We start from the raw sequence: 26,968 nt of genomic DNA, 5'->3' as shown, positions 1-26,968 counted from the left end.
CTCACTGCATGGCCTTTCAGGAAGCTGCTGTTTGGTTTATCTAAGGGCCCATCCATATGACTGTATGATTAGCTTTGTGTCCCCATTAATTCACCGTTGTCCATATGACGTTGCAAGCTAGTATGGATTTTTGTGTTCACAAATCTGCATTAGAGATACCCCGGAGAAAGAGACAAGCTTTCCTAAACCAGTAATCAATTGCATTAATGTCCATGCGCTTGGATGTAACACCGCAGACTTTCCTGCAGTAGGCGGTACATGGGCATTACTCAGTCGTATGCCAAGCCTCCGTCTCCTTCGGACACAATAGCACATCTGCAAACCTGCGCATGCGTGGGAATTTAAAAAAAAAGTTTCTGCGCTCTTCCAAAAAAGCATGTGAAAAGCAAACGAGCATTATGGACCAATCACTGAAAAGGGATCAACTTAGGGGAGTCGCCAATGCCCACACGTACAGATGCTTGATAATTGGGTTTTCACAATAATCCAACCACAAACAGGCCACCAACTGAATATGGAAAACAAGGATTTTGCGGTTAGGTATGGATGGGCTTCAAGAACTGACCCTGGGGGCTGTTCTAGTAGTCACTTGTTGTTTTCTTATGGCCCCTTCAGATTTTGCAAATGGAGGGATGTGGGCAAGATCCTTAGAGAAGTGAGATCCTTCACCGCCTGTGCTTTTGATCATGGCTCTATAAATGAGGGCTAAAGGATACAGTTTGGGAGGTTGTAAATGCTGCATTAAGAGAGGGTGATGAAGCTCACAAGGAGGCTGCAGTGAGATCCCTCTTTGGGGAAGAGGGCATTTGCCGATTTGGATAAACATTATGGCTTTGCAGCGAGGTGTTTTGAGTGCTTGGCAGCTGGCACCAGCTCCAGATTGCCTTGGGTGGAAGTGATTGCATGCATGGCTTCTGAACAGACTCTGGCACCCAAAGTGGCTCTGTTGCCCTGGCAGATGGCTTGCACCAGAAGATGGATTGGGGAGTACAACCAGTAGCGGTTGGCAGCGCAGGAAGGGCGGTGTTGCTCCCCTGCCTTCCCAGTGCCAAGTGTCGCTGCCAGTTCCCAAGAGGAGGCAAGGCGAGGCAGAGGGAAGCCAGTGTGGGCACGGCGGCTGAGCCAATCCCAGGCTCCTGCTGCCATGATCCTGCGCAGCACTGAGCCCCCCGTACCTCTCCCTCTCCGGGGCCAGCAACAACGCTTGGCATTTGGGAAGGCAAGGGATCAGTGCCACTCTGCCAACTGCTGCTGACCCACCTGTGGCCAGAAGCTGCTTTCAGTCCCATCGACCCTGATCTCCTCCTAGGCTGAGTAGCTGGGAAGGTTTCCTGATTCATAGCAATGCCCACCACCCAAGGGAATGTCATGGCCCAAGCACAGTGGGGATCAGCAGGCCCAGGGCTCTGGAAGATAAGACGAGGGAAAGGTCAGGACCTTGGACAAGGACCTCAGGGGCTGGGTCAGTCCTCCAGCTGAGACAGACAATATAAGTTGTTTCAGCAGTGTCTTGGGGAAACTTCTAAGAACGGATGGCAAGCCCTGCAGCCACATCAGGCCAAAGGCCTGTGTCCTCCAGCATTCTGTTATCCAAGCAGCCAAACAGATGCCCCTAAAGGAAGCTGTTAAGCAGAACCAGAGTGCAGCAGCACTCTCCTCCCTTGGGATTCCTCCTACCAATTGGTATTCCTAGGCATACTGTCTCTGACGGTGAAGGCAGAACTTTGCCATCGTGGCTGCTGTCCACTGATAGCCTTATCTTCCATGGATTTGCCTAATCCTCTTTTAAAGCCATCCAAGTTGGTGGCCATCGCTGCATCTTCTAGAACTTTGTAGTCTGGGCCAGCTGGTCAAGATGGAAGCCTCCTGGGTGCTGCATCCAGCCAGTTAAAAGGCTGCTGCTTTTTCCTTCAGCTGTTAGCTTTTTCTAGGTGGTGTGTTTCAGTCTTCCCAGACTTCTTTTGAGGGAAGTTCCTCATCTCTTTCTTAAACTTCCAACGAGTTTGTGGTCCAGTCATTAGAATCTGCTCTCCCTACCCATAAGAGCCTTCCTGATAACTTCATTCCTGTATTGTCTGAAGTGCAGTAGGTGAGGACAAGCAATAGGGTTTTCTGGATTGTGGGACGCAAATTATGAAAGATCCTTGACAGGGAGGCGCACCTGGCCTTGTATACTGCCTGCCTTCAGGCATCCATTCCAGTGAGCTTTGTGGAGTGGTGCCTCTTTGAATCTGCTGACATGTTTTATTTCCTGTTGATCTTGTTGTGTTTTTTACTTGTTTGTCTTTGGGCGGAGTAGAGGGTTGTTACACAGGGAGTCCTGGTATAAATTAAAGGCTAATAATAATAATCTCACTGCCTCAATTCTCCTGTCTGCAACACTGCTTCAAATAGTGAGGAACAGTGTGTGGATATAACAGCAAAAAATTAGAACTGTCACCAGACTGAAATTAGTCTGATTAATCAGCTAGGATTTTAATGAATTTAATCAATTATCTCTGCGTAAATTTGCATATGAATAAAAATGTTGAAGGGGAAAAGATGGCATGCTTTCCTTGTTTTTAGACGTTTATGGGTTGCGGCAGATACCATTATAGAAGAGGTGTTTTCCCTGGGTGAGTAAAAGTTGGGGTTTGGGAAGGATGGCTTTGCTAAGACGGCACCTGACAGCTGCAGTTTTTGTAAGTAAGGTCACATCCGCCGCGTGCATTTAAAGCATTGTTATATTGCTTTAACAGTCACGGAGATTCCTGGGTACTCTAGCTTGTTAAGGGTGCTGACCTTGCAGAGCTTCAGCTCAGCACTGATTTAAAGGTTGCTGCCCTACTAAATATTATTCCCTTTGCCTTCTCTCTTTCTCTCTCTCTCTCTGACCTCCTCTCCCAACGCAACCATTTCTGTTACTCCTGGAAGCCCATTTTTGTAATATTTTTTTGCTGGGGTTGGGGATCTGCAGTTGCGCTTGCTTCCTTTTTATGTAATAATTGATTAGATCACGGAATGTGCTGATTCCAAATTCCAGAGCTCTGACATGGTGAGCTGTAAGAGAGAAGGCATTTGCTGGACGCTTATATAAACTGTTGTGATTGTGAGCCCAAATGTTTTAGAACTGATGTCTTTCGAGTTTTTAAATTTCTTCGACAATACTCTTAAATAGAATTGTGCCACATGGCAGTAGGTGAGGATTGACGGTTCAGATAGGTGGGTTGTTAAATTTGGGAACTTTATTGCCCTGGGTTGAATTCCGTCTCAGTGTCCATCCAAAGAGGTTTTGGCTGCATGTGCAAAGATGCTAAGCATGGGTTTTTGCTTGTTTTTTAAAATGGCTATGCAAACTATGATTGAGGAAATCTGTCTCATAATTCCGGAATCCCTAGTGAGATCATCCCGTGAAAGATGAATGTTGGAAGGTTCAGGACAGACAAAAGGAAATACTTCGTCACAGCGTGCATAGTTTAAATCACAATTTGCTATCACAGGATGTAGTAAAGGCCACCAACTTGGCTGACTTGAAAAAGGGTTTAGACAAACTGATGGAGGAGAAGGCCGTCAGTGACTAACAGCTACAATATCTAGGTTGTACCTCCACTGTCGGAGGCAGTATGCTTCTGAACACCAGTTGCTGGGAGGAATCACAAGTGAGGAGAGTGCAGTTGCGCTCGGGTCCTGCTTGTGGGCTTCCCGGAGGCATTTGGTTGGCCAGCGTGAGTATCAGAGGAAGGGTATGCGCCCAAAGCTGGAGCCCTAATTCAAAAGTCTTGCTTTGTATTGAGGTGGCAATAGGAGACCTCTCTCTCTCTCTCTGTATGTGTGTGTGTATATATATATAAATATATATTAAATCTTTTATTTTTATCTTTTGAGTTCTTTTATTCTCACTCTTTTATATGTGTATGCACATTTATTTATTTTATTATTTAATTTGTATCCCGCCCTTCCAGCAGGAGCCCAGGGTGTCAAACAAAGCGCTAAAAACACTTTAAAACATCATAAAAACAGATCTTAAAATACATTAAAACAAAACAGCGTTAAAAACTTTTTTAAAAATACAACTTTTAAAAAGGGTTAAAAACATTATTAAAAACATATTAAAAGCAATTCTAACACAGACGCAGACTGGGATAGGTCTCAACCTGAAAGGCTCGTTGAAAGAGGAAAGTCTTTAAAAGGTGCTGAAAAGATAGCAGAGCCTAATATTCATACGTGTATGTATGTTTGTATATTTATGCATAATGCATTTTATATATGTGTATTCATAATACATCTTATGTATTTTAATGGTATTTTATGCATTTTCATTTATAGTAATGTTGTGTTTTTATTGTGTATTTTATTATACATGTGTGATATTTTATTGTAGCCGCCCTGAGTGCCCTATTGTAGGGTAGAAGGGTGGGATAGAAAAAATAAATAAATGAATAAATAAATGAATAAATGAATGAATGAATAAATAAATGTGTACACACACATATAAAACATGACTCATTGTGTGTGTCTGGATTCTGTGCTCCGTCACTGTTGTTGGTGAGGTTATTCACCCTTAAACATAGCCCTGTTTATGTTTGCTGCCCTGTGCTCCTTCGGGATGAAGGGCGGGATATAAATTCAATAAATAAATAAATGGCTGCACGTGTTATGTGAGAGCTACAGGGTGCTGCTGGTGGTTGAATGGTGGTTAATTTGTGTCAAGCGATCGTCCATATAAATTGAAGATTGGCCAACTGGGATTAGGCAGAGCTGGTACTATAATTTTCTGAACTAAGAGAAGCTGGATTTTGCAGTTTATGGAACCGTATGCATCCTTATGCAACTGAATACCTATGCAGGTTTGTTTATACATAATTCATTCTGTTTGTGCCGGGGGTGTGGGAGCTATGCAGGGGCTGCGCTTCTGAGATTTCAGGAAATGTTGCTGGCTCATGATCAGACCTGCCTTGAAGAGCCTTAAAGACTAGGGACTTCCTTTCCATTTTAATTCCCTGGGATGCCGAAGTCTGCGTGCGTTGCCAAATCCCAAATCGAGCAAAGTTTGGAGGGCCAGCAACATTGGGAGCTGGCTTATTCCATGTCAGACCCTGGGCCCATCAGTAGCCCAGTTCGGTCTGTTGACTGGCAAAGGCTTTCCAGAATCTCCAGAGAAAAGTTGTCTTCGCCTATTGCCTGCTCCTTTTTCTAACTGTTGATGCCAGGGATTGAATCCGGGGGACTTCTGTGCGTAGAGAAGGTACCCTACAACTGAGTCAGGGACACAATTCAAAGCAAAGTTTCAGAAGCCTGTGCTTAGATGTAATCAAGATTAAATTGTGTATATAGTGTATATATAAAAAAGGGAAGTCCAAAACAGAGTACTTTTCAAGAACATAATGTTATGGCATTCCTTGATTAGGCCGAATGCTACTTAATAGCCCTGAATGGTTGGCTGATGCGAGCTGTTTGTTTAGAGTGGCGCATTCAGGCAGGGGGCTTATTGTGTTAGTTTAACGGATTATAATGGTAGTGCTTCTGTCCTGATTTCTAGAATTCCTTTCACACTGCAGTACCTGTTGCGTTAAGGCTTTTTCGGCATTTCATGCAACTGTCTTTTTCACTTCTGCAACAAACAGCACCTTGTTTTTGTCCCTCACCTGTTATACACATGCGCACTGTAGTTCCCCCATAATTCATTGTGCAAGTTGGTGTCTGGACACGGGGTGGGGTGGGAAAAGGAGGAAGGCAATGCTGCTACCGGTGCCTCCGCTGGAATACTGGTACGATTTTCACCAGGCAAAAATAATTGGTGTGCACCTAAAAGGTAGGAATGCATTACATGCTGGGATGCCTGTCATGTGAGTGGCTGCAGCCAGCACAAATCTCCTGTGATCTTCCAGGTTCTCAGGCTTGCAAATGGATTATTTCTGATGTTATTTATCACAAAAATTAGTGCTACATTTCCACTAGGTTCCAGTAGATTTCTGGAACTAGCTTTTACGTTGTGTGAAAGGTCAAATATGATGTTCAAATTGTTGATGTGCCTTCAAGTAATTACGACTTATGGCGACCCTATGAATCAGTGACCTTCAAGAGCATCTGTCATGAACCACCCTGTTCAGATCTTCTAAGTTCAGGTCTGTGGCTTCCTTTATGGAATCAATCCATCTCTTGTTTGGTTTTCCTCTTTTTCTACTCCCTTCTGTTTTTCCAAGCATTATTGTCTTTTCTACTGAATCCTGTCTTCTCATGATATGTCCAAAGTATGATAACCTCAGTTTCACCATTTTGGCTTCTAATGATAGTTCTAGTTTAATTTGTTCTAACACCCAATTATTTGTTTTTTTCACGTTCCATGGTATGAGCAAAGCTCCCCTCCAACAGGTAAGAAATTGTCAGAATAATGGAATAAAGTGCAGTGTGAAAGCAGCCAGTGTTTGGAACCTGGTCATCAGCCACAAAGGGCCCCAGAGTGGCTTATGTACAATCAGTTACATGTTCTTCAACCTTGGGTCCCCAGTTGATGTCAGACTACAACTCCCATCAACTCCATCCAGTTTAGCCAATGGCCAAGGATGATGGGAGTTGTAGTCCAACAATATCTGGGGCCTAAGGTGAAAGAACAGTGATAAAGCAGGCTTCTAGTCTAAAAGACACAACACAAAAGGAAAAAGGGACAAGGAGAAAAGGGGGAAGAGGAAGTGGCCAGACATTTGGGCATATCTCTATAGGGTTGTCCACCTGAATATTCCTCCTGTAGTTTGTGTGTGTGTAAGCAGAGCTAGTGTGACATAGTGGTTAAAGTGCTGGACTAAGACCTGGGAGACCAGGTTCAAATCCCCACACAGCCATGAAGCTCACTGGGTGACCTTGGGCCAGTCACTGCCTCTCAGCCTCAGAAGAAGGCAATGGTAAACCACCTCAGAATACCACTTGCCATGAAAGCTCTATTCACAGGATTGCCATAAGTCGGGATTAACTTGAAGGCAGTCCATTTCCATTTTTCTAGCAGAGTGGCCATGCTCTTCTGCCCATGCTTGCTCCCCCCCCCAGTGACTGTGTGTTCAGCATGCCGTCTTACACATAGACAAGGATCCTAGGCCAATCAGGATCCCTCTTTGCATGGAGGGGCTCTTAGGACTCATTCTCACAGGTGCCGGGTGCAGCATGGGGCAGGGGAGAGACTAGTCAGAAGGGCCATAGCTCAGTGGTAGAACATCTGCTTTGCATGTAGAAGGTCCCAGGTTCAGTTGTGTCCAGCACCTCCCAGTAGGGCTGGGAAAGACTCCTGTCTGGAATCCTGGAGGAGCTGCTGCCAGTCAGAGTAGACAGCACTGAGCTAGATGGACCTATGGTCCGACTCCCTATAAAGCAGCTTCATTCAGATTTAATGAATTCTGATGGTCAATCTGGATTTGTCTATAATTTAGGGAGAAGATGATGTACTGCAGTCCTTTATCCTCTGCTGCCACCGACGCCCAAACACTCTTCGCTTCCAAATTGAATCTTCTAATTCAGCATCCATCCTAATTTATTTGCACAAAGTTTGCAAGGATGGATATTGAGAGTTCATTCCGATTTGTTTGCAGGGAGGTGCTACAATGTCACATCAAGCAACTGCTATCCCACACTTTATTTTTTGTTCTAAAAAAGCGTATATTCCACTTGATTGTAATAAATGGCTTACAAGTATTACTCAGTATTACGGAGTACTACAAATGTTAAAATTATTCAGCCCCTTCTGAGCCATGACTGGAGTCTGACTGTGGCTGAGGGAAGGGCCATTGCGTAGCGGTCCCAGGCTTGATTCCTGGCATCTCCAGGCAGGGCTGGGAAGTTCCTCTCTCTGAAATTTATTTATTTTATTTATTTCATTTCATTTATACCCCGTCTTTCTTTTTCATGAAACCCAAGGCGGCTTACATATGGTTCCCAAGCAGTCTCCCATCCAGGCACTGACCAGACCGGACCCTGCTTAGCTTCAGCAGGGAGCTGGTCTCATGTTGTACACTTTACTGAGCTAGAGGGGCCAACGGTGTGACTCGGCATGAGGTTGCTTCTTCTGTTCCTAGCAGCGCCCCTCCAGGCGACGTTTGATTAGAGCAGCGTGTGCAATCTCTTTGCCGTCCTTTGACGTTCTGTGCTGGGTTTGTGTTTGCCGTTGTGGAAGTAGTTGTGTCCACCCATTGTAGCAAAGACTGAATCTTGTGGCACCTTAAGGGCTAGAGCACATCCTTTGCATTCAGAAGGTCCCAGTTCAACTTCCAGCTAGGGCTGGGATTGTCCCCTTCTTGAAACCCTGGAGAGCCACTGTCAGTCAGAGTTGACATTCCTGAGCTTGGTGAAGCAGCAGTCTGACTTGGTATAAGGCAGCATTGCATATTGTCCAGCGGCCCCTTATGTGGTGTTGGATCACGGGGAAGGGGTCCGTTAGAAACCATCACCACTCCTTGTGCTTGAATGAGATCCATCCAAATTTGGGGAGGGGGTGGAGGTAAACTCTGTATATATAAGAAGAGGAAGCAATTTGCAGGATTTTGGGAATAGGTAACCTAGGGAGATGGTGGGCTCTCCAACACTGGAGGCCTTCAAGAGGCAGCTGGACAGCCACCTGTCGGGTATGCTTCAGAAGTGCAAGGGCCCTTCGTAACTCACCACCACACCCCCTTTTATGGCTGTAAGACCTTCTAAGATTATACAATAATCTGGCCAAGCCTGAATATGCTTTAATTTGGAGTACTGTATGCTTTGATTTGGATTCCTGCATTGAGCAGGGGGTTGGACTCGATGGCCTTATGGGCCCCTTCCAACTCTATGATTCTGTGATACTATGAAAGAGAGCTGCATGTTGGCTGAAGGCATCTTTGGAGGGGTGCAGACAGAGTAACATTCAGGGGATGCGATTCAGGGCAGAAGATCTGCTGTAATGCAGGAATGCCAGTTCTTCGCTTCCACTTACATTCTGCTCATATGTTTGAAAACAGAGCAAATATTCCAAAGAGATACCTCAGGCATGCAGTGCTTTCTCCAAAGGAAGTTGAACCGGAGTTAGCAGATTTCCTTGGAGAGAATATGTAATGGTATGCTGCGTTTTCTCTTCTTTAAAGACCTCATAACCAGAACTAAAAGTGCTTGTGAGAAATAATTGTGTGGTTTTAAACCACAGCCGTGTGTGTGTGGGGGGGGGGTACAACCCTCCCTTTTCCCCTGCCCAAAACAAAGCAAGTCCCTCTGGTACCAGGTACAACATAATGCGGCTGTTGCATTTTCAAAGGCTGCTTTTGTTTCAAGAAGTTGTCTCCTCATTACACATGAGGATTGTGAAGTGTCCATTCCTCAGCTAGCTGGACTAACTTAGGTTGCCAGTTGTAGATCCAACGGGCCCTCCAAAAGGGCTGCTCTGCGCAGGAGCTCCTCAGAGTCCGCTCTGTGCTCCAGTAACAGGTGGCGTACGGTAGAGAGACAGGCCTGCTGTTTTCCTGCAAAGCAAATGTGCTAATGCAGTGTTTTGTGGTGGGGGCTCTAAAGCACAAAGCCTGGTCTTGTAGTTCGACAGGCAGCTTTCTTCCCTCCACCGCCTCCCCTCCACCGGGTTCTCCTCAGTTTCCTTAAGGAGTGAGGGGCACGAAGGGAGGAGGAGGTACGACAGAAATATGGAGAGATTTCCCAGGAGGATGGGGCACAGCAGCTGAAGGATCCCGCATTCTCTGTGGGATTTTATCACAGAGGGGCTATTGTTCCACTCTGCTGTGTGCTTGGTTTGAAAATTGGGTTAACCTTTGCTGTGCTGCATCCAACACAAGTGGAGAGTGGGAAAGGGGTGTGTGAAATCTTCCTCATAAATGTAGAGGAGTTGCGGGACGGGGGAACCTCTCATTAATGGAAGCATCATATCTCAGAAGCTTTCATCTTGCTCTAATTTCGCTCCTCTTCTTCTCCCCTGGCTTAACCATGGTTAAGCCAGCACTGGGGCTAACCTTGACTATAACCATAGTTACACTGGCCTGGTTTATTTATTTATTTATTTAATTTAATTTAATTTAATTTAATTTCATGCATGTTCAATGCCCTGTTCAGGGCCGGCGCCAGAGGACAGCCAGGTTGGGACCCAGTGAAGGGTCCCTGTGGCCCGGAGGGGGCCCTGAAGGGCCCCTCCTTAGGGTGGGAGGGTGGCACTCCCGTTCCACGATCCATGACAGCATTGGGTCCTGCGACTCATCCCCCTCCCAAGGGAGCTCCCAAGCACCCCCCAATACCGACAGCACGGGCTTCAGTAAGCATGCCTCATCTACATCTGCGTGAATTCCATGTGTGCATGCCTGCCATCACCCACGATGGCAGCGGGGGCTTCTCTAAGGCACCCCTGCCGCCATCTTCGTTGATGGTAGGCATGCACGCTATGCGTGTGCATCGTTCACACAACACAAGAGGTAGGTGGTCTGTGCGTGCAGGCATATTGAAGACCATGCTGTCTCTATTGGGGGGCAGTCCATTTCCATTTCAAATATTGGACAGGCGCCATCTCTGTTGTCTTTTTGGTGCCTACTGAAGACTTTCCTCTTCCAAAAAGCCTTGTAAGTAGACACTTTATCCTAGTTTGCATCTGTACTGGAATTGTTTTTAAATGTGCTTTATTATCTGTTTGCTGCCATGGGCTCCCTTTGGAAGGAAGGGTGGGATATAAATTTAAATAATAATAATAATAATAATAATAATCCTATCAAAATTCTACAGTATGTATTGCATTTCTCTTCATTTCTTTTGTAATATGTATTGATGTTGTTCACCACTTGGGGGCTTTGTGGCCCCAAAGTGGCAAATAAATAAATAAATAAGATCTATAGTTCCCAGAGTGGTTTAGCAGTCAGTCCCTCTTTCCAGGGAACTTGGGAAATTGTTCCGATGTGAGAGGCAGGCGCCAAGAGTATTGAAAGTAGGATTGCATATAACCAACCCGATACCATCATAACCAAAAATAATCATGAATGCACAACAAAAAGGATGCCTGGAAGAGCCCTAATACTGCTACTCTTCTATTCAAGTCGCTTTCAGCTCAGTGGGAATTGCTCCAGAGTAGATGTGCATAGGCTGGGATCCGGTGCCAACCTGAAAGCGCTTCATTAGCCTAACAAGCTGGTATTGATTTGAGCCCATTTTTTACTGATCCATTTTTCCCCTTCAGAAATTACTGATATTAATATTGATATTTTGAAAGGAAATATTGATAACATTATTCTTATTTATATTTTAGAGATTTTTTTTAAAAAATACCCATTTTCAAAATAGCAGTGGAAAATTGCTACATAAAAATCGGATCTGAAATGATAGAGAATAAGTCAATTAATGAAAAATTTGGTACTAAATCTAAATTGCGTGGAAATCTAGCACATCTAGCATAGAGTTAACCAAACTGGAGACAATAGTCAAGAAATCAGAAGAAGGCTAGGACTGGGGAGGGCAGCTATGAGAGAAGTAGAAAAGGTCCTCAAATGCAAAGATGTATCACTGAACACGAAAGTCAGGATCATTCAGACCATGGTATTCCCGATCTCTATGTATGGATGTGAAAGTTGGACAGTGAAAAAGGTGGGTAAGAGAAAAATCAACTCATTTGAAATGTGGTGTTGGAGGAGAGCTTTGCGCATACCATGGACTGCAAAAAAGACAAATAACTGGGTGTTAGAACAAATTAAACCAGAACTGTCACTAGAAGCTAAAATGATGAAACTGAGGTTATCATACTTTGGACACATAATGAGAAGACATGATTCACTAGAAAAGACAATCATGCTGGGAAAAACAGAAGGGAGTAGAAAAAGAGGAAGGCCAAACAAGAGATGGATTGAGTCCATAAAGGAAGCCACAGACCTGAACTTAGAAGATCTGAACAGGGTGGTCCATGACAGATGCTCTTGGAGGTCACTGATTCATAGGGTCGCCATAAGTCGTAATCAACGTGAAGGCTCACAACAATAACAACAAACATAGAGTTGGGTTGTCAGAAATTGATTTTTTTTTTTACATGAATGCTGTGTGCAAGGATTAAAATCTGTACTCAGCATGGAGGATTTAAAGGGATCGATCTGCTAGATAAAACCAGATCTTCCACTCCTTTGGTGCACAGATGAGGTTTTCTGAGAGGCAAGCAGCACTGATAGTGTGTGTCACTGCTATTCCTTTCCCCCGCAGGAGAGCACATTAAGCCCAGCAGGCAATGAAAGATTGTGTAAATTGGACATGAATGAACTTCTAATATACATAATTTTAAAACTGATGGTGTAGGGGCCCTGGCAGTGATTTGCAAGGGCTGTGCATCTGTTTTACTGCATTAGCCTCTTTAATTTTTTAAAAAAACAGCATCCCACAAGTTATCCTTTAATTTTGCTTCTGTGCTGCAGTACTTGACAAACCCAGAGTCTCACCATGCAGAAATTAAACGCTGTTTAAGCTGCATGACATTTCCCCTTTTTCTCAATAGGCTCCCAGCTGCTGAAAGAGTATTTATAAACTTCTGAAAGAACCAAACAAACAAAAAATACACTGCAGCAGCCCTTGTGATTGAAAAAGCCACCTTGTTTCATTGTTGCCCATGGTGCTAGGTTCTAGGGGCAAAGCTGCAGTTCCCTTGGCTGAGAGCACACTTGAAAACTACAGGTATCATTCCTTGCATTTGCTTTACCAAATATGCAAGCGGAACATAGCGGAGGCAAATATGCTCCTATAGACTGATTTCATGCCTTCTACGTTAAATTTTACCTTTGTAGTCCTTTTAGTGCCAATCCCTATATATGTGTGTGTGTGTTTTTATATATATGTATATATATATGTATATGTATATATGTATATGTATATATGTATATGTATATATGTATATATATGTGTGTGTATATGTATATATGTGTATATATATATATATGTATATGTATATATGTGTATATATATATATATGTATATGTATATATGTGTATATATATATATATATATATATATATGTATATGTATGTATATATATATATATATGTATATGTATATATGTATATATATGTATATGTATATATGTATATGTATATATGTATATGTATGTTGTATTTTATGTATTTTAATTGTATTTTATGAATTTTAATTTATTTTAATGTTTTTGTGATTTTACTGTTTACAATTTTATTATGTACGTGTTTGATTTTATTTTTGTAAGCCGCCCTGAGTGCCCTATTATAGGGTAGAAGTGCGGGATAGAAATATTTTAAATAAATAAATAAACAGAGCGCTCCTTAAGTGACACGGTGGAGGCTGTTCCGTGAGGGCGAATGGGACGCTGCCCCACCAAACTCAGTCTGCCTTCATCCAGCCTTACCTGCCTGCCACCTTACTTGCAACCAGCCACCAGGGTGGGCGCCACCTGTCATTGGCTCTGGCTCCATCTCCTGCTGGTCGCCCTGCCTTCCGCCCCACCAGTCCCAATGGGCGCCACATGCCGCTGGACTGAGATGTTTCCAATCTGCTGCCTGGTCTTTGGGCATTCTGTTTTTTAAATGGCATATCCCATTACTGCTTGAGATCTCACGAACAATTCTTGCGTTCTTCCTTTTCTTCTTAGGACTTGGTCTTCACCTGCCTGGCGCTCTCCAGGTGGTTTGGACTACAACTCCCGTCAACCCTACCCAGCGCGGGATTTGCGGTCCAAACCATTTGGAGGGCACCAGGTTGAGGAAGGTTGTGATACTGATTGAAATGAGAGATTCCCCCCCCCACTGCTTTCCTGGCTGACCTTGTTGTCCAGAGTTGGCCTGCCTCATTTAATTTTACCACCACAGGTTTGTGTTAAGGTTTGTTGCTGTTTGTGAAAATGTGGCTTACTGCTTCAGTTTCTAAGCATATGGTCAGCCAGCTGTCTTCCAGAGTGTAATCATGACTGGGCATACTTGTTTCATTCACGCCCCCAAAAAGCTGCTCCCGTGCATTATGCAAACTTGTACAATCCCTCTTCGTTTGCATAAATCTGCTGTTGCTGCTCATGGGAAGGAAGTGAGATGCTCTATGTAGGACAGGCACAGAAGGAAGCCTGCATTGCATGCCGGGGAGGAGTCAGTGGTTATGGTGCACGTTGGCACCAATGACATGGGGAGACTCAGTTGTGAGGTCCCGGAAGCAGAATTTAGGTTGCTAAGTGGGATGCTGAAAGCCAGGACTTCCAAGGTGGCTTTCTCTGAAATGCTACTGGTGCCACGCACAGGGCCAGCTAGGCAGGCGCTGCTCTGTAGTCTCACTGTGTGGGTGAGGCTATGGTGTCGGGAGGAGCACTTTGGGTTTGTTAGGACTAGAGAACATTTTGGGACAAGCCAGGCCTTTACAAAAGGTACAGGCTCCACTTGAACCAGGATGGAACTAGACTGCTGGCCCTCAAAATAAGGTGGCAGAGCAGCTTTTAAACTGCTTGAGGAGGGAGAAAGCCAACAGGAGCTGAGGAGCGTCCTGTTCAGAACAAATCTCCCTCCTGGGAAAAATGGCGACAATTTAAATGGAGACCGAAGTCAGGACCATTCAGAGCATGGTATTTCCGATCTCTATGTATGGATGTGAAAGTTGGGCAGTGAAAAAAGGGGATAAAAGAACAATCAACTCATTTGAAATGTGGTGTTGGAGGAGAGCTTAGTGCATACCATAGTCTGAGAAAAAGACAAATAATTGGGTGTTAGAACAAATTAAACCAGAATGATCATTAGAAGCTAAAATGATGAAACTGAGGTCATCATACTTTGGAGACATCATGAGGAGACCTGATTCAGTAGAAAAGACAACAATGCTGGGAAAAACAGAAGGGAGTAGAAAAAGAGGAAAGCCAAACAAGAGATGGATTGATTCCCCAAAGGAAGCCACAGACCTGAACTTACAAGGTCTGAACAGGGTGGTCACGACAGATGCTCTTGGAGGTCGCTGATTCATAGGGTCGCCATAAGTCATAATCGACTTGAAGGCACATAACAACAACAACAAAGGCCCAGAGCTAGGCATTGTGAGTGCAGGGGCGCAGGATAGCAATTCACAGAGGCCAAAGTACCACAGGCCAAGCTTAAAAGTGCCAAAGACAGTTGAAGAGAGACACTACGAAGAACTGTTTATATGCTAATGCTAGAAGCCTCTGAGCCAAGATGGGAGAACTAAAGTGCTAGGAGTGCTAAGAGGACAGCACTGATATAGTGACCGTAACTGAAACCTGGTGGAACAGAGAAAACCAGTGGGACGCAGTTATCCCTGGAAATAAACTTTATTGGAAGGACAGGGAAAGGAGGTGGTGGCGCTCTATCGGTGAAAGAGGGCATTGAATCCAGCAAGCACCTTGGACAGATCCTCCAGAGTTTGGACGCAAACCCGGAGCGGATCCCACTTCCCCAGTGACATGGAGCCACTAGCTGCCACTGCCTGGATCTTAAGCAGTGGGCACTTTCAGGCTGTTGCCATTTTAAGGGTGGGATCCCATCATGTACCAACAAATTCATGTTGTGCAGTAATAGTGGATGTGGAGCTCTTGCGTAGCCAACTTTCTACCACCAAAACAAAGACCCCCAGACTTTTTATAGTAAGGGAAGTGACGGGAAAATGGCACAGGTGCCACATAATACTCATTCCACAGTTGTAAGAAATCTTTACTGTTAATTGCAATTATCTCTTAAATGTTTTTAATCACGTTTTAACTGTTTTTATTGATAATTTTAACATTTGTAGTACTCCGTAATACTTAGCAATACTTGTAAGCCATTTATTACAATCAAGTGGAATATACGCTTTTTTAGAACAAAAAATAAAGTGTGGGATAGCAGTTGCTTGATGTGACATTATAGCACCTCCCTGCAAACAAATCGGAATGAACTCTCAATATCCATCCTTGCAAACTTTGTGCAAATAAATTAGGATGGATGCTGAATTAGAAGATTCAATTTGGAAGCGAAGAGTGTTTGGGCGTCGGTGGCAGCAGAGGATAAAGGACTGTAGTACATCATCTTCTCCCTAAATTATAGTCAGATCCAGATTGACCATCAGAATTACCTCTGCACATGCTCAGAATCTCCTTTCCTGCTCTTGGGTCTCCAAATCATTAAACAGAATGCAGAAACATTTTTTTTCCTGCTGAAATAAAAACCAACTCATTTGAAATGTGGTGTTGGAGGAGAGCTTTGCAGATACCATGGACTGCAAAAAAGACCAATGATTGGGTGTTAGAACAAATTAAACCAGAACTATCACTAGAAGCTAAAATGATGAAACTGTTATCCTACTTTGGACACATCATGAGATGACGTGATTCACTAGAAAAGACAATAATGCTGGGAAAAACAGAAGGGAGTAGAAAAAGAGGAAGGCCAAACAAGAGATGGATTGATTCCATGAAGGAAGCCACAGACCTGAACTTAGAAGATCTGAACAGGGTGGTTTGTGACAGATGCTCTTGGAGGTCACTGATTCATAGGGTCGCCATAAGTCGCAGTCGACTTGGAGGCACATAACAACAACAAACTCTGTGCTGCATTTTCAAGCTGTTCATTTATTTAACTGTAATTACGCAATGTGGGCTGCTGGACAAATGAATCTGGTGATATAGATAGTTGCCATGCATTATGGCAGGGAAGGGGAGCCTCTGGCCCTCCAGATGTTGCTAGGCTACAACTCCCATAATCCCTGACCATTGGCTATGCTGGTTGGGGCCAGTGAGGTCCAGCAACATCTGGAAGGCCCCAGGCTTATGCATGATAAAGGGTGCATTCCGCTCTCTGTGTCTGTGGCGGTGGAGATTGCTGTTCTCCCTGACATAATCCTCCAAACCAGACCCTGACGATACAGCCATGACACCATACACTTGAAGCACATGACTTCCTCCAAAGAGTCATGGGAGCTACAATTCCCAGCAACCTTAGCAAACCACCGTTCCCAGGATTCTTTAGGGTAAGTCATGCCTTTAAAGGTATGGTGCGCTCAGAGGCTTTTACCAGCCTTGGACCCAGGGCCGTTTAGAATCAGAAGTTGCCTTATATTAAGCCAGACCATTGGGCCATCGTGTTCAATATTGTCTACACTGACTGGCAGTGGCTTTCCAGGGTTTCAGACAGGGGACTCTCCCAGCACTCCTTAGAGAAACCAGGGATTGAACATGGGACCTTTTGCATGCAAAGCAGATGCTCTGCCACCAAGCTATGGCCCCCATCTTTCGTGCCTCCTCTCAAAGACATGTCCAAAATATGATAACTTCAGTTTCATCATTTTAGCTTCTAGTGATAGTGCTGGTTTAATTTGTTCTAACACCCAATTATTTGTCTTTTTCGCAGTCCATGGTATGCATAAAGCCCTCCTCCAACACCACATTTCACATGAGTTGATTTTTCTCTTATCCGCTTTTTTCACTGTCCAACTTTCACATCCATACATGGAGATTGGGAATACCATGGTCTGAATGATCCTGACTTTAGTGTTCAGTGATACATCTTTGCATTTGAGGACCTTTTCTAGTTCTCTCATAGCTGCCCTCCCCAGTCCTAGCCTTCTTCTGATTTCTTGACTATTGTCTCCATTTGGGTTAATGACTGTTCCGAGGTATTGATAATCCTTGACAAATGGCTATGGCAGTGCTGTTTTAAGCTCGCTAGCCGGTTGTATATTGAGCAGGGAAACTTTTCCTTTGCGAGCAGGGCGGGGAGGGAATAGGGAAAACATTCCCTCAGTTACATGAAAAGATTCTGGCATGTACCGCAAACAGATCTATTTATGTCCATGAACAATAGGGCCAGACGTTGGAGGAGAACATTCCTTTTCCAGCAGCCAGTCTGGGCCTCTCCAAAAGAATGTGTGCATTCCTTTGTTTTCCTCTCTTGGCAGTAGGTAGGCCTAGAGGACAGACCAGTAAAGAGAGAGAGAGAGAAAGAGAGCAGCCTCCCTAAACAAGAAAAGGTTCCACCAGGAGCTTTCTGCGCTTGGAAAGCAAGGAAGTGAGAGGTAGGGTTGCAGTGGTGTGGGTTTTCTGGAGAATTTCCCATCCTCCCCCCCGCAGTGTCCTAAACTGTTGGATATCTGAGGGCTCATCCAAACGGAGCGGGATAATCCATGTTTTCCATATCTGGTTCGTCATCTGACAGTCCTCACTTTGCCTGTTTGTTCGCTCTTTCCCAATAAAAAAACCTGCTTTTTTTGCGCTCACACACGCAGCGAGAGGACCCGTACTTCTTGGTTTTTCCCACCCATAACACTCCCCCCTATCAGCCAATTGGTCTGCAAAAATATGACATATGCTCCTCTCCCCCTTTGCAACAAAGCACAACAAGGCGCATGCGCTTGAACGTACGAGCGTGAAAGTTTGAGTTTCCTGATGGTTTGGTAGTAGTGGCTGTAATTTATTTATTTATTTAAAACATTTATAACCCGCTCTATTTTCAAAGAACTCAGAGCGGTGAACATAAACAATCAAGAACAGTAAAATTAGCATAAAAACAACAATATTAAAATACACATAGTCAACAACGAAATATATCAAAAGTTAAAAACATCCTATGTAACATTTAAATTAAATGCTTGACGGAATAAAAACGTCTTAACCTGACGACGAAATATCATAAGAGAGGGAGACAACCGTACTTCTGCTGGTAAAGAGTTCCAGAGTTGGGGAGCAGTTATGGAAAAAGCCTTAGTTTATTTATTTATTTGTTTGTTTGTTTCATTTATAGACCGCCCATAGCGAGTGGCTCTCTGGGCGGTGTACAAAAAGGTTAAAATACAAAATATCAACAATAAAATCAGACAACAAACAATAAACACAAGCAGCAACTAAAGAAAAAAATAAAAAATAAAAAATTTAAATTATAACATAAACGCTTAAAATGCCTGGGAGCATAGCCAGGTCTTAACCTGGCGCCGAAAAGATAGAAGCGTAGTTCTAGTTCTCATCAAATGAGCTTGGGAAATTGGAGGAATCACAAGAAGAGGTTCAACAGAAGACCTTAAGGGCCGAGAAGCCTCATAAAGGGATATACAATCAGACAAATAGCGAGGACCCAACCCATGTAAAGCTTTAAAGGTCAAGGACAAGATCTTAAACTGCGCCCGGGAACAAACTGGCAGCCAGTGTAATTGTTATAAAAGGGGTGTTGTATGAGCTCGTGAGTCGGCTCCCGTTAGCATCCTAGCTGCCGCCCTTTGCACTAATTTAAGCTTCTGAGCTGTTTTCAACGGAAGCCCTACATAAAGCGCATTGCAGTAGTCTAATCGAGATGTGACTAAGGCATGTGTTACCTTCGTCAAATCGGATGTCTCTAGAAACGGGCGCAGTTGGCGAACCAGTCTTAACTGGGCAAAAGCGCTCCTGGAGACTGGCGAAACCTGGGCTTCTAAGTTCAAAGCAGAATCCAGAAGCACACCCAAACTGCGAACCTGAGACTTCAGGGGGAGAACTACCCCATCCAACCTTGGCAAATTCCCTACTTCCAGATCAGTCATACGACTAACAAGGAGCACTTCTGTTTTATCCGGATTTAATTTCAGCCTATTCAACTTCATCCAGCCCATCACTGAGGCCAGGCACTGGTTCAGGGGTAAGACGGCTTCACTAGTATCTGGAGGAAAGGAAAAATAAAGCTGAGTGTCATCGGCATATTGATGGTATCGGACTCCAAACTTCCGGATGACCTCACCCAGCGGCTTAATAATGGAGTTCCTTGTTGCTCACCACTCTGGAGCAGCGCCGGCCAGGGGGGTGTCCCTGACCATCCAGGGGGATTGTGGGCAGTGCAAGGGATCAGCGCTTGTAATGGCCGGGCGAATCGCCCCGTAACCCTTGGGCTCATTCACTGCAGGGTTCAGCCCCGGACCGTTATGCGGCTCGGCAGCAGGAATGCTGCCCCTGAGGGAAGCAAACAGCCCCCCCCCCCACGGGTGGGCGCTCTTGGCTCAGGCAGGGAATGCGGGCAAACAGCCCCACGTGCTGCGTGTCAGTCTGCACTGAAGCGACCAGCACAGGCTTTGCGGTGTTCCCTCTGATAAAAGAAACATGCAAACCACTTATATGCCTATAATGCCTGTATTTTTGTTTGTTTGTATTTGCGATATTTCGCAAAACCGACTGTATGCTTTTCTACCTTTAACGTTTCTGGAGATACACGTGATTGCAATTCCACTTATTTCTCCAGAACAGCAAGTAAGGATGTGTCATGTCTAGGAAGGTAGACCACCAGTCTCTATGGTTGCGGGTGGCTGAGATGCTCTAGCAAACCACTTATATGCCAATAATTCCTGTGGGTTTTTTGCTTGTATTTGCGATATTTCGCAAAAGCGACTGTATGCTTTTCAGCTCAGCTGGGCTGGGAGAACCTGCAGCCTGTGGTTGAAATTGATAAGACTCAAAGAGAATAGCCTTGCAGGCAGGAAAGCGAAATTGAGTAAGGGTGTGTGAGTGTCTGTAATCCAAAATGAAAGCCTTTATTTCTCTTCTCCCCCCCCCCCCCCCGGACTCTGGATGCCTGGAAGCAAAGACCAATACATTCACGAAGGGCATTTGATGCGGGGATGAGGGGTGGGAGGTGGAGGTTAGGCAAAGATAAATATTTTCTCCCTTGAAAAAGTTTACAAACAACCACAATTGCAGATCTCACCCTGAACGGCTGCCCAGTTTGCAGGCTGGCTAAAAATTAACTGCTGTTGCTTCTTCTGTGCAAATGCGCTTTTTTGCATCTGCGCAGTAGAAGTTGCAGGGGGGGCCCCCAACACCACACCATTGCTCTGATAGGTTCCTTCCCCCCCCCCCGGGCTTTCCCCAGACATTCGCCGCACATGGGCAACAGTGGAAATATGTGATTGGCTGAGAATGAGAGAAGGGATATGGGGAACCGCTCAAGAACCGCCCATCAAACGCCCACAGCTGTAAAGTCCGCGGTATTGCATCCAAGCACCTGAAGGTACAGCGGATGGTTCCCCGTTTAAAAAAGCAAATCACATGATTTGCGGTATTGCAGGAGCGGATTTAACCATGCGAAAATGCACAAAAGCGCACGGCGTCATATGAACGACCGAAAAATAATGAAAACACAAAGCGATCATGTCACACATTTTACAGTCGTCTGGATGAGCCCTGAATCTCCAGAGTTTTTTCCGAACAGCTAAAATTATTTGAGCAGACCCATTGGGATGTGGGCGGGGGAGGATCAATAAAGCAAACACCTATAGCACACCAACAAATGCAAAGCTTTGAAAATTATTCTTACTGGCATACGTGTAAAACTTGTATTGTGATACGTGACAGTTCCGTCGCTTCTGCATTATGCAAGCTTGCAAGGCTACCCTTGACTCCTTCTCAGGCTGTTTCAGAAGTTAAACAAAAACAACAACAAGAACTGTGAAGTTAAAATCTACCTTAACGCGAAAACAGTGCTCCAAAACAAAATTAAGGTACAGACATAGAATGCATTGTTATAAAATAATATCAAAAATTTAATATGTATATAAACAATCAATATAAAATCCTTATAAGTATTCTCATGTAGTGATAAAAAGATGGTCAGAAGATATGTAAGAAATCAGTGCCCAAACTCAAAATATATAATATAATCAAGACAATATCAATGTGAAAATAAAAGGCAAGCTGTAAACAGGGGCCAATGTACATAAATTAGTGCCCATATAATGCACAATGTATACCATAGCCAGACACGTTTTGTATTTCATTGAGTTTGGGCACTGGTTTTTTACATATTTTTGGGCATCTTTTTATTGTTTCAGAGGTTATCCTTATCCTGTCTGGCCTTAAGACAGTGTTAAGACCCCAAAGATCAAACCTGCCTGGGTGGGACACTGGCCCAGATATGAGTGTGTTGAAGAAGCTGAGAGCAATGCCGTCAGGAGTCTAGACCAACAGGCTAGACTCCTAGCAGGGGCACCCAAGGCGGAATGGTCAAAGCTGAGACACCAGACTAAGATGCATCCAAACTCAGAGGAAGGCAATCGTAAACCACCTCTGAATACCTCTTACCACGAAAACCCTATGAACAGAGTATCCAAAATGCAAATGTGGTGTTGGAGGAGAGCTTTGCGCATACCATGGACTGCAAAAAAGACCAATAATTGGGTGTTAGAACAAATTAAACCAGAACTATCACTAGAAGCTAAAATGATGAAACTGAGGTTATCCTACTTTGGACACATAATGAGAAGACAGGATTCACTAGAAAAGATAATAATGCTGGAGAAAACAGGAGGGAGTAGAAAAAGAGGAAGGCCAAACAAGAGATGGATTGATTCCATAAAGGAAGCCACAGACCTGAACTTACAAGATCTGAACAGGGTGGTTCACGACAGATGCTCTTGGAGGTCACTGATTCATAGGGTCACCGTAAGTCATAATCAACTTGGAGACACATTACAATAACAACAATTTTAGAAGATGTTTTCATACCTTCTTTTAAATAACATTTTTGAAGATGTTTTGTTTTAATGTGTTTTAAAGTTTGTTTTTATGATGTTTTAATGTTTTTAGTGCGTTTGGTTGCCGCCCTGGGCTCCTGCTGGGAGGAAGGGCAGGATATAAATCAATAATAATAATAATAATAATAATAATAATAATACCTGGTGTGGGGAACCTCTGGCCTTCCAGATGTCATATGACAATGAAACCAATTACCTAGAGAGGTAGTGGGCTCTTCAACAACGGACGCATTCAAGAGGCAGCTGGACAACTAGCTGTCAGGAAGGCTTTGATTTGGATTCTTGCATTGAGCAGGGGGTTGGACTTGATTGCCTCATGGGTCCCTTCCAAGTCTACTATTCTATGATTCTATGATGCTGAGCTACAGATCCCATCATCCCTGGCCATTGGCTGTGCTTGCTGGGGCTGATGGGAGTTGTAGTCTAGCGACAGCCAGAGGGCCAAAGGTTCCCCACTCTTGGCCTATATCTATCCCAGCAGCTGTAAGTCTGATTGCCCAGTTACTCCTTTTCTCCTCAAGCTTCAGGCTACTTTTTAGTTGCTTAAGGAGTCTTCAGATGTTGCACTAACTGCAGGCGAAAGTCTTCCCACCCAGCGCTTAATCTTCTGTCATTCACTGGCAAAGAGTGAAGGCTTTCTGCCAGCCTCTTTCCCTGCCCCCCGCTGACCTTCTCAGAAAGGGCACAATTGTTGGAAGCAATCCAGTGAGAGTAAGCTTTGCAGCCTTGGAACCTTGGGCCACACAGCCACTTGCGGCCCTTCGCCATGGAGACTCTGGCTCCATTTTGTGGCTGTGGCTATACTTTCAGACACACACACACACGAGTATAAACCCAGCAAATGCCTTTCTTCCATCTTGGGTTGCCATGCCTGGCCTGTAATGGGAAGGACAGAGCTTGGAAAAGTTACTTTTTTGAACTACAACTCCCATCAGCCCCAGCCAGCATGGCCACTGGATTGGGCTGATGGGAGTTGTAGTTCAAAAAAAGTAACTTTTCCAAGCTCTGGGAAGGAGGCAGTCTCTTAATGTCCAGGCACAGAATTCCTAATTAATCTGCTTGTCATGGCCTTTGGCTATTACAGTAAACTTTATGATGATGATTGATTAATCACATAAATTTATATCCTGTTCTTCCTTCCCGAAGGAGTCCAGGGCAGCAAACACACAAGTGATTAAACATCTAAAAACAATTGCAGCACAGATGCAGACTGGGGGAAATCTCTACTTAAAAGGCTTGTTGGAAGAGGAAGATCTTCACTAGGTGCCCAAATGGCAACGAACAGAGAGGGCACCTGTCTCGTATTTAAGGGGTGGGAGGGGATTCCAAAGGGCAGGTGCCACAGCACAAAAGGCCTGGTTCCTGTACTGTATGGAAAAGGCCTCCTGATAAGATGTTATCTATAGGAGACCCTCACCTGCAGAGCGCAGTGATCAACAGGGTATATGAGGGGTGAGGAGCTCTTCCAGGTATCCTGGTCCCAAGCTGTATAGGAGGCAGGGAAGGCCACCAACTTGGATGGATTTAAAAGAGTATTAGATTCATGGGGGGAAAGGCTATCGACGGCTGTTAGCCATAATGGCTGTGCTCTGCCTCTACAGTCGAAGGCAGTATGCTTCCAAATACCACTTGCTGGAAGCCGCAAGAAGGGAGAGTGCTCCTTGCACTCAGGTCCTGCTCGTGGGTTTCCTGTTGGAGCACCTGGCTGGCTACTGTGAGAACAGGATGCTGGACTAGATGGGCCACTGGCCTGATCCAGCAGGCTCTTATGTTCTTATAGGCTTCATACACCAGAACCAGCACCTTGGAACTTAGTCCGGTAGTTGGTCCACGCAGACTAGCAGTAGGGTGCTTCATGCCTGGGGGCCAAATGCAGACATCCCTGTCTGGCCCTTGGGAGACCACATCTTCTCCCCAGCTACATCCCCAGGCCACGAGCCTCACTGGCCCTGCGTTGCGCCTTCCACGAGTGTTTTTGCTTGGCCGGAATGTGGCTTTGAACTCTAATAACGCTTCTTGCTTTCCACAGTGGAGGACAGAGATGCATAGAAACTAGGGTGCTGTTGCTCCGCCCACTTTTGCCTCTGGTCCCTCCCACCATAGGCATGCCCCAAAGGTTGCCCAAAAGAAAATGTGATCTGGACCAATGTCGTCTGTTCTGACTGGCTGTGGCTGTCCAAGGCCTCAGGCAGAGAAGGAACCTGGCCATCACCTTTTAAAGCTGAAGATTGACCCTGAGGACATCAGCATGCAAAGCATGTGATCTGCTATTTCATAAGTAACTCTAGGCTGGATTACTGTAATGCGCTGTATGTGGGGCTGCCCTTGAGGTTGGTCCGGAAGCTGCAGCTGGTGCAAAATGCAGCAGCGAGACTGCTCACTGGGCAGGGTATCACCAACATGTTACCCCGCTGCTGAAAGAATTGCACTGGCTGCCCATTTGCTACCAGGCCAAGGTCAAGGTTCTAGTTTTGGTGTACAAAGCCCTATACAGCTCGGGACCAGGATACCTGAAAGACCGTCTTATCCCTTATATACCGAGTCCATCACTGTGCTCTGCAGGTGAGGGCCTCCTGCAGATACCATCTTATCAGGAGGTTTGTCTGCCCAATATAGGAAAAAGACCTTTAGTGTGGCGGCACCTTCCCTGTGGAATTCCCTCCCTTTGAATATTAGGCAAGCACCATCTCTGCTATCTTTTCAGCGCCTTTTGAAGACTTTCCTCTCCCAGCAAGCCTTTTAAGTTGAGACCTATCCCAGTCTGCGTCTGTGTTAGAATTGCTTTTAATATGTCTTTTAATATCTTTAACCCTTTTTTAAAAGATGTTTTTAAAGTTTTTTTTATATATTTTTAACGTTTTGTTTTAATGTATTTTAAGGTCTTTTTATGATGTTTTAAAGTGTTTTTAGTGTTTCTGTTTGCCGCCCTGAGCTCCTGCTGGAAGGAAGGGCGGGGTATAAATAAAATAATAAATAAAATAAAATATATAAATAAGTAGTTATCTAGTAATGAAGCCTTTTCTTGTTTTTAACATGGGCACCATAGTGCCATAGTGCTTGACCATGGAGTAGAAAGGCTTTGTATGTGCATGGGTGACGCCGAAGCAGATTTCGCCATGACCAGCCAGCCAATTGCAAGATGAACGTGGCTCTTGTCTTTTTTTTCTTTTTCTTTTTTTACAAGAAAAAAAGGTGGCTGGGGGCATTCTTGGGAAACTATTGACTCCTTTAAAAATGCACAGGAAGGGGACTTCTGTTATGTCAGCCTTCGCCAAGCCGGTGCCCTCCTGATGTTTTGGTCTACAACTCCCATCAACCCCAGCCAGCAGTCATGGCCATATTATGGATTTAACTATGTATATTTCCACCTACCGACCCACCCCAAAATACAGTTAAACGAAACAAGAGAAAGATTCAGCCACTCCCTCCCTCGGCATGCGCTTGACGTTGAGATTGCTGGCACTAGTTTCAAAGCTTCTGGTTCTCAGATGTTTTGCATTCAGCAGACAGCCTGCCCAGTTGTCTGTTATCTGCCATTGCTCTGGAATAGCGTCGGAATGTCCATCTTTTTGACCTTAGGAATTGCCTTGCTTGTAGCCAGACTGGAGGTCCATCCGGGGCTGTGGTTTTAAGAACAGAAATAGCTGCATGATACTGAGGCTGATTTCACACATGGGGCTGTTTGGGTGAGTTTGACTGATTAAAAAGGTAGCGCTTCTGTCCCGATTTCTAAAATCACACTGCAGTACCTTTTGCGCTAAGGAACAGCAGCTTTTTCAGCCGATATAATGGCATTTTGTGCAACTGTCTTTTACACGGCTTGTCCCTCACCCATTATACACATGCACACTTTTCCCCACTGTGTAGGAGGTCTGAGTTGTTGTCCTGTCACCATGTGAGCCGTCTCCCTTTAGGATCTGACTTTCTAATTATTTTCATTGTATCCACATGGGGTGTATATGGGAAATGCTGCTGCTATCTGCACCGATGCAATTTTCATCAGGCAAAAAAACCCTCTGCGAGACTAAAGGGCGGGAATGCACTGCATGCTGGGATGCCTCTCCCGTGAGCAGCTGCAGCTAGTGAAGAACTCCCATGATCTTCTGGGTTCCCAGCCTTGCTAGCGGATTATTTCTGGTATCATTTATCATGGAGATCTGCACTAAACTTCCACTACATTCCACTAGAATTCTGGAGCTAGCTTGTGCATCATGTGGAAGATCAAATATAGTGCGCAAATTACTAGGTAAAAAATCATCAGAATAACGGAATAAAGTGCAGTGTGAAAGCAGCCTGAGTCAGACCACTGGTCAGCCTAGCTCAGTTTGGTCTATACTGACTGGTAACAGCCCTCCAGGATTTCAGACCAAGGTCTCTCCTGGCCCTATCTGAAGGTGTTGGGGGTTGAACCTAGGACCTTCTGCATGCAAAGCAGATGTTCTGTTACTGAGACACAGTTCTTCTCCAGCCAGATAATCACAGATTTTTACCACATGTCCTTCTGTCTGCTCACAATGCTGAGGAAGTCTTGGCTCTTAGAGCTGGATGG

General features: G+C 44.7%; 2 protein-coding genes across 7 annotated transcripts in view; one reads left to right on the top strand and one right to left on the bottom strand.

Annotated features, from left to right (window-relative positions):
• The window catches only part of GMFB (glia maturation factor beta), a 510,168-nt gene that overhangs the window by 86,900 nt on the left and 396,300 nt on the right, over positions 1–26,968 (bottom strand). Inside the window, exon 1 of one of the 2 annotated variants that reach the window (XM_061612526.1) lies at positions 9,875–9,878. The exons of the other annotated variant lie outside the window; for it this stretch is intronic. Within the exon in view, the coding sequence (XP_061468510.1) occupies positions 9,875–9,876 (2 nt within the window). The 5' untranslated portion in view covers positions 9,877–9,878. Of the gene's footprint in view, positions 1–9,874; positions 9,879–26,968 lie in introns of those variants that run through there. 2 annotated transcript variants of the gene reach the window in all.
• SAMD4A (sterile alpha motif domain containing 4A) overlaps positions 1–26,968 on the top strand; it is a 188,955-nt gene that overhangs the window by 15,946 nt on the left and 146,041 nt on the right. The gene's annotated exons all lie outside the window — the stretch shown is intronic.

Source organism: Rhineura floridana, chromosome 2, assembly GCF_030035675.1.
Source record: "Rhineura floridana isolate rRhiFlo1 chromosome 2, rRhiFlo1.hap2, whole genome shotgun sequence".
Taxonomy (NCBI): domain Eukaryota; kingdom Metazoa; phylum Chordata; class Lepidosauria; order Squamata; family Rhineuridae; genus Rhineura; species Rhineura floridana.
This window is presented reverse-complemented; position numbering and strand designations above follow the sequence as displayed.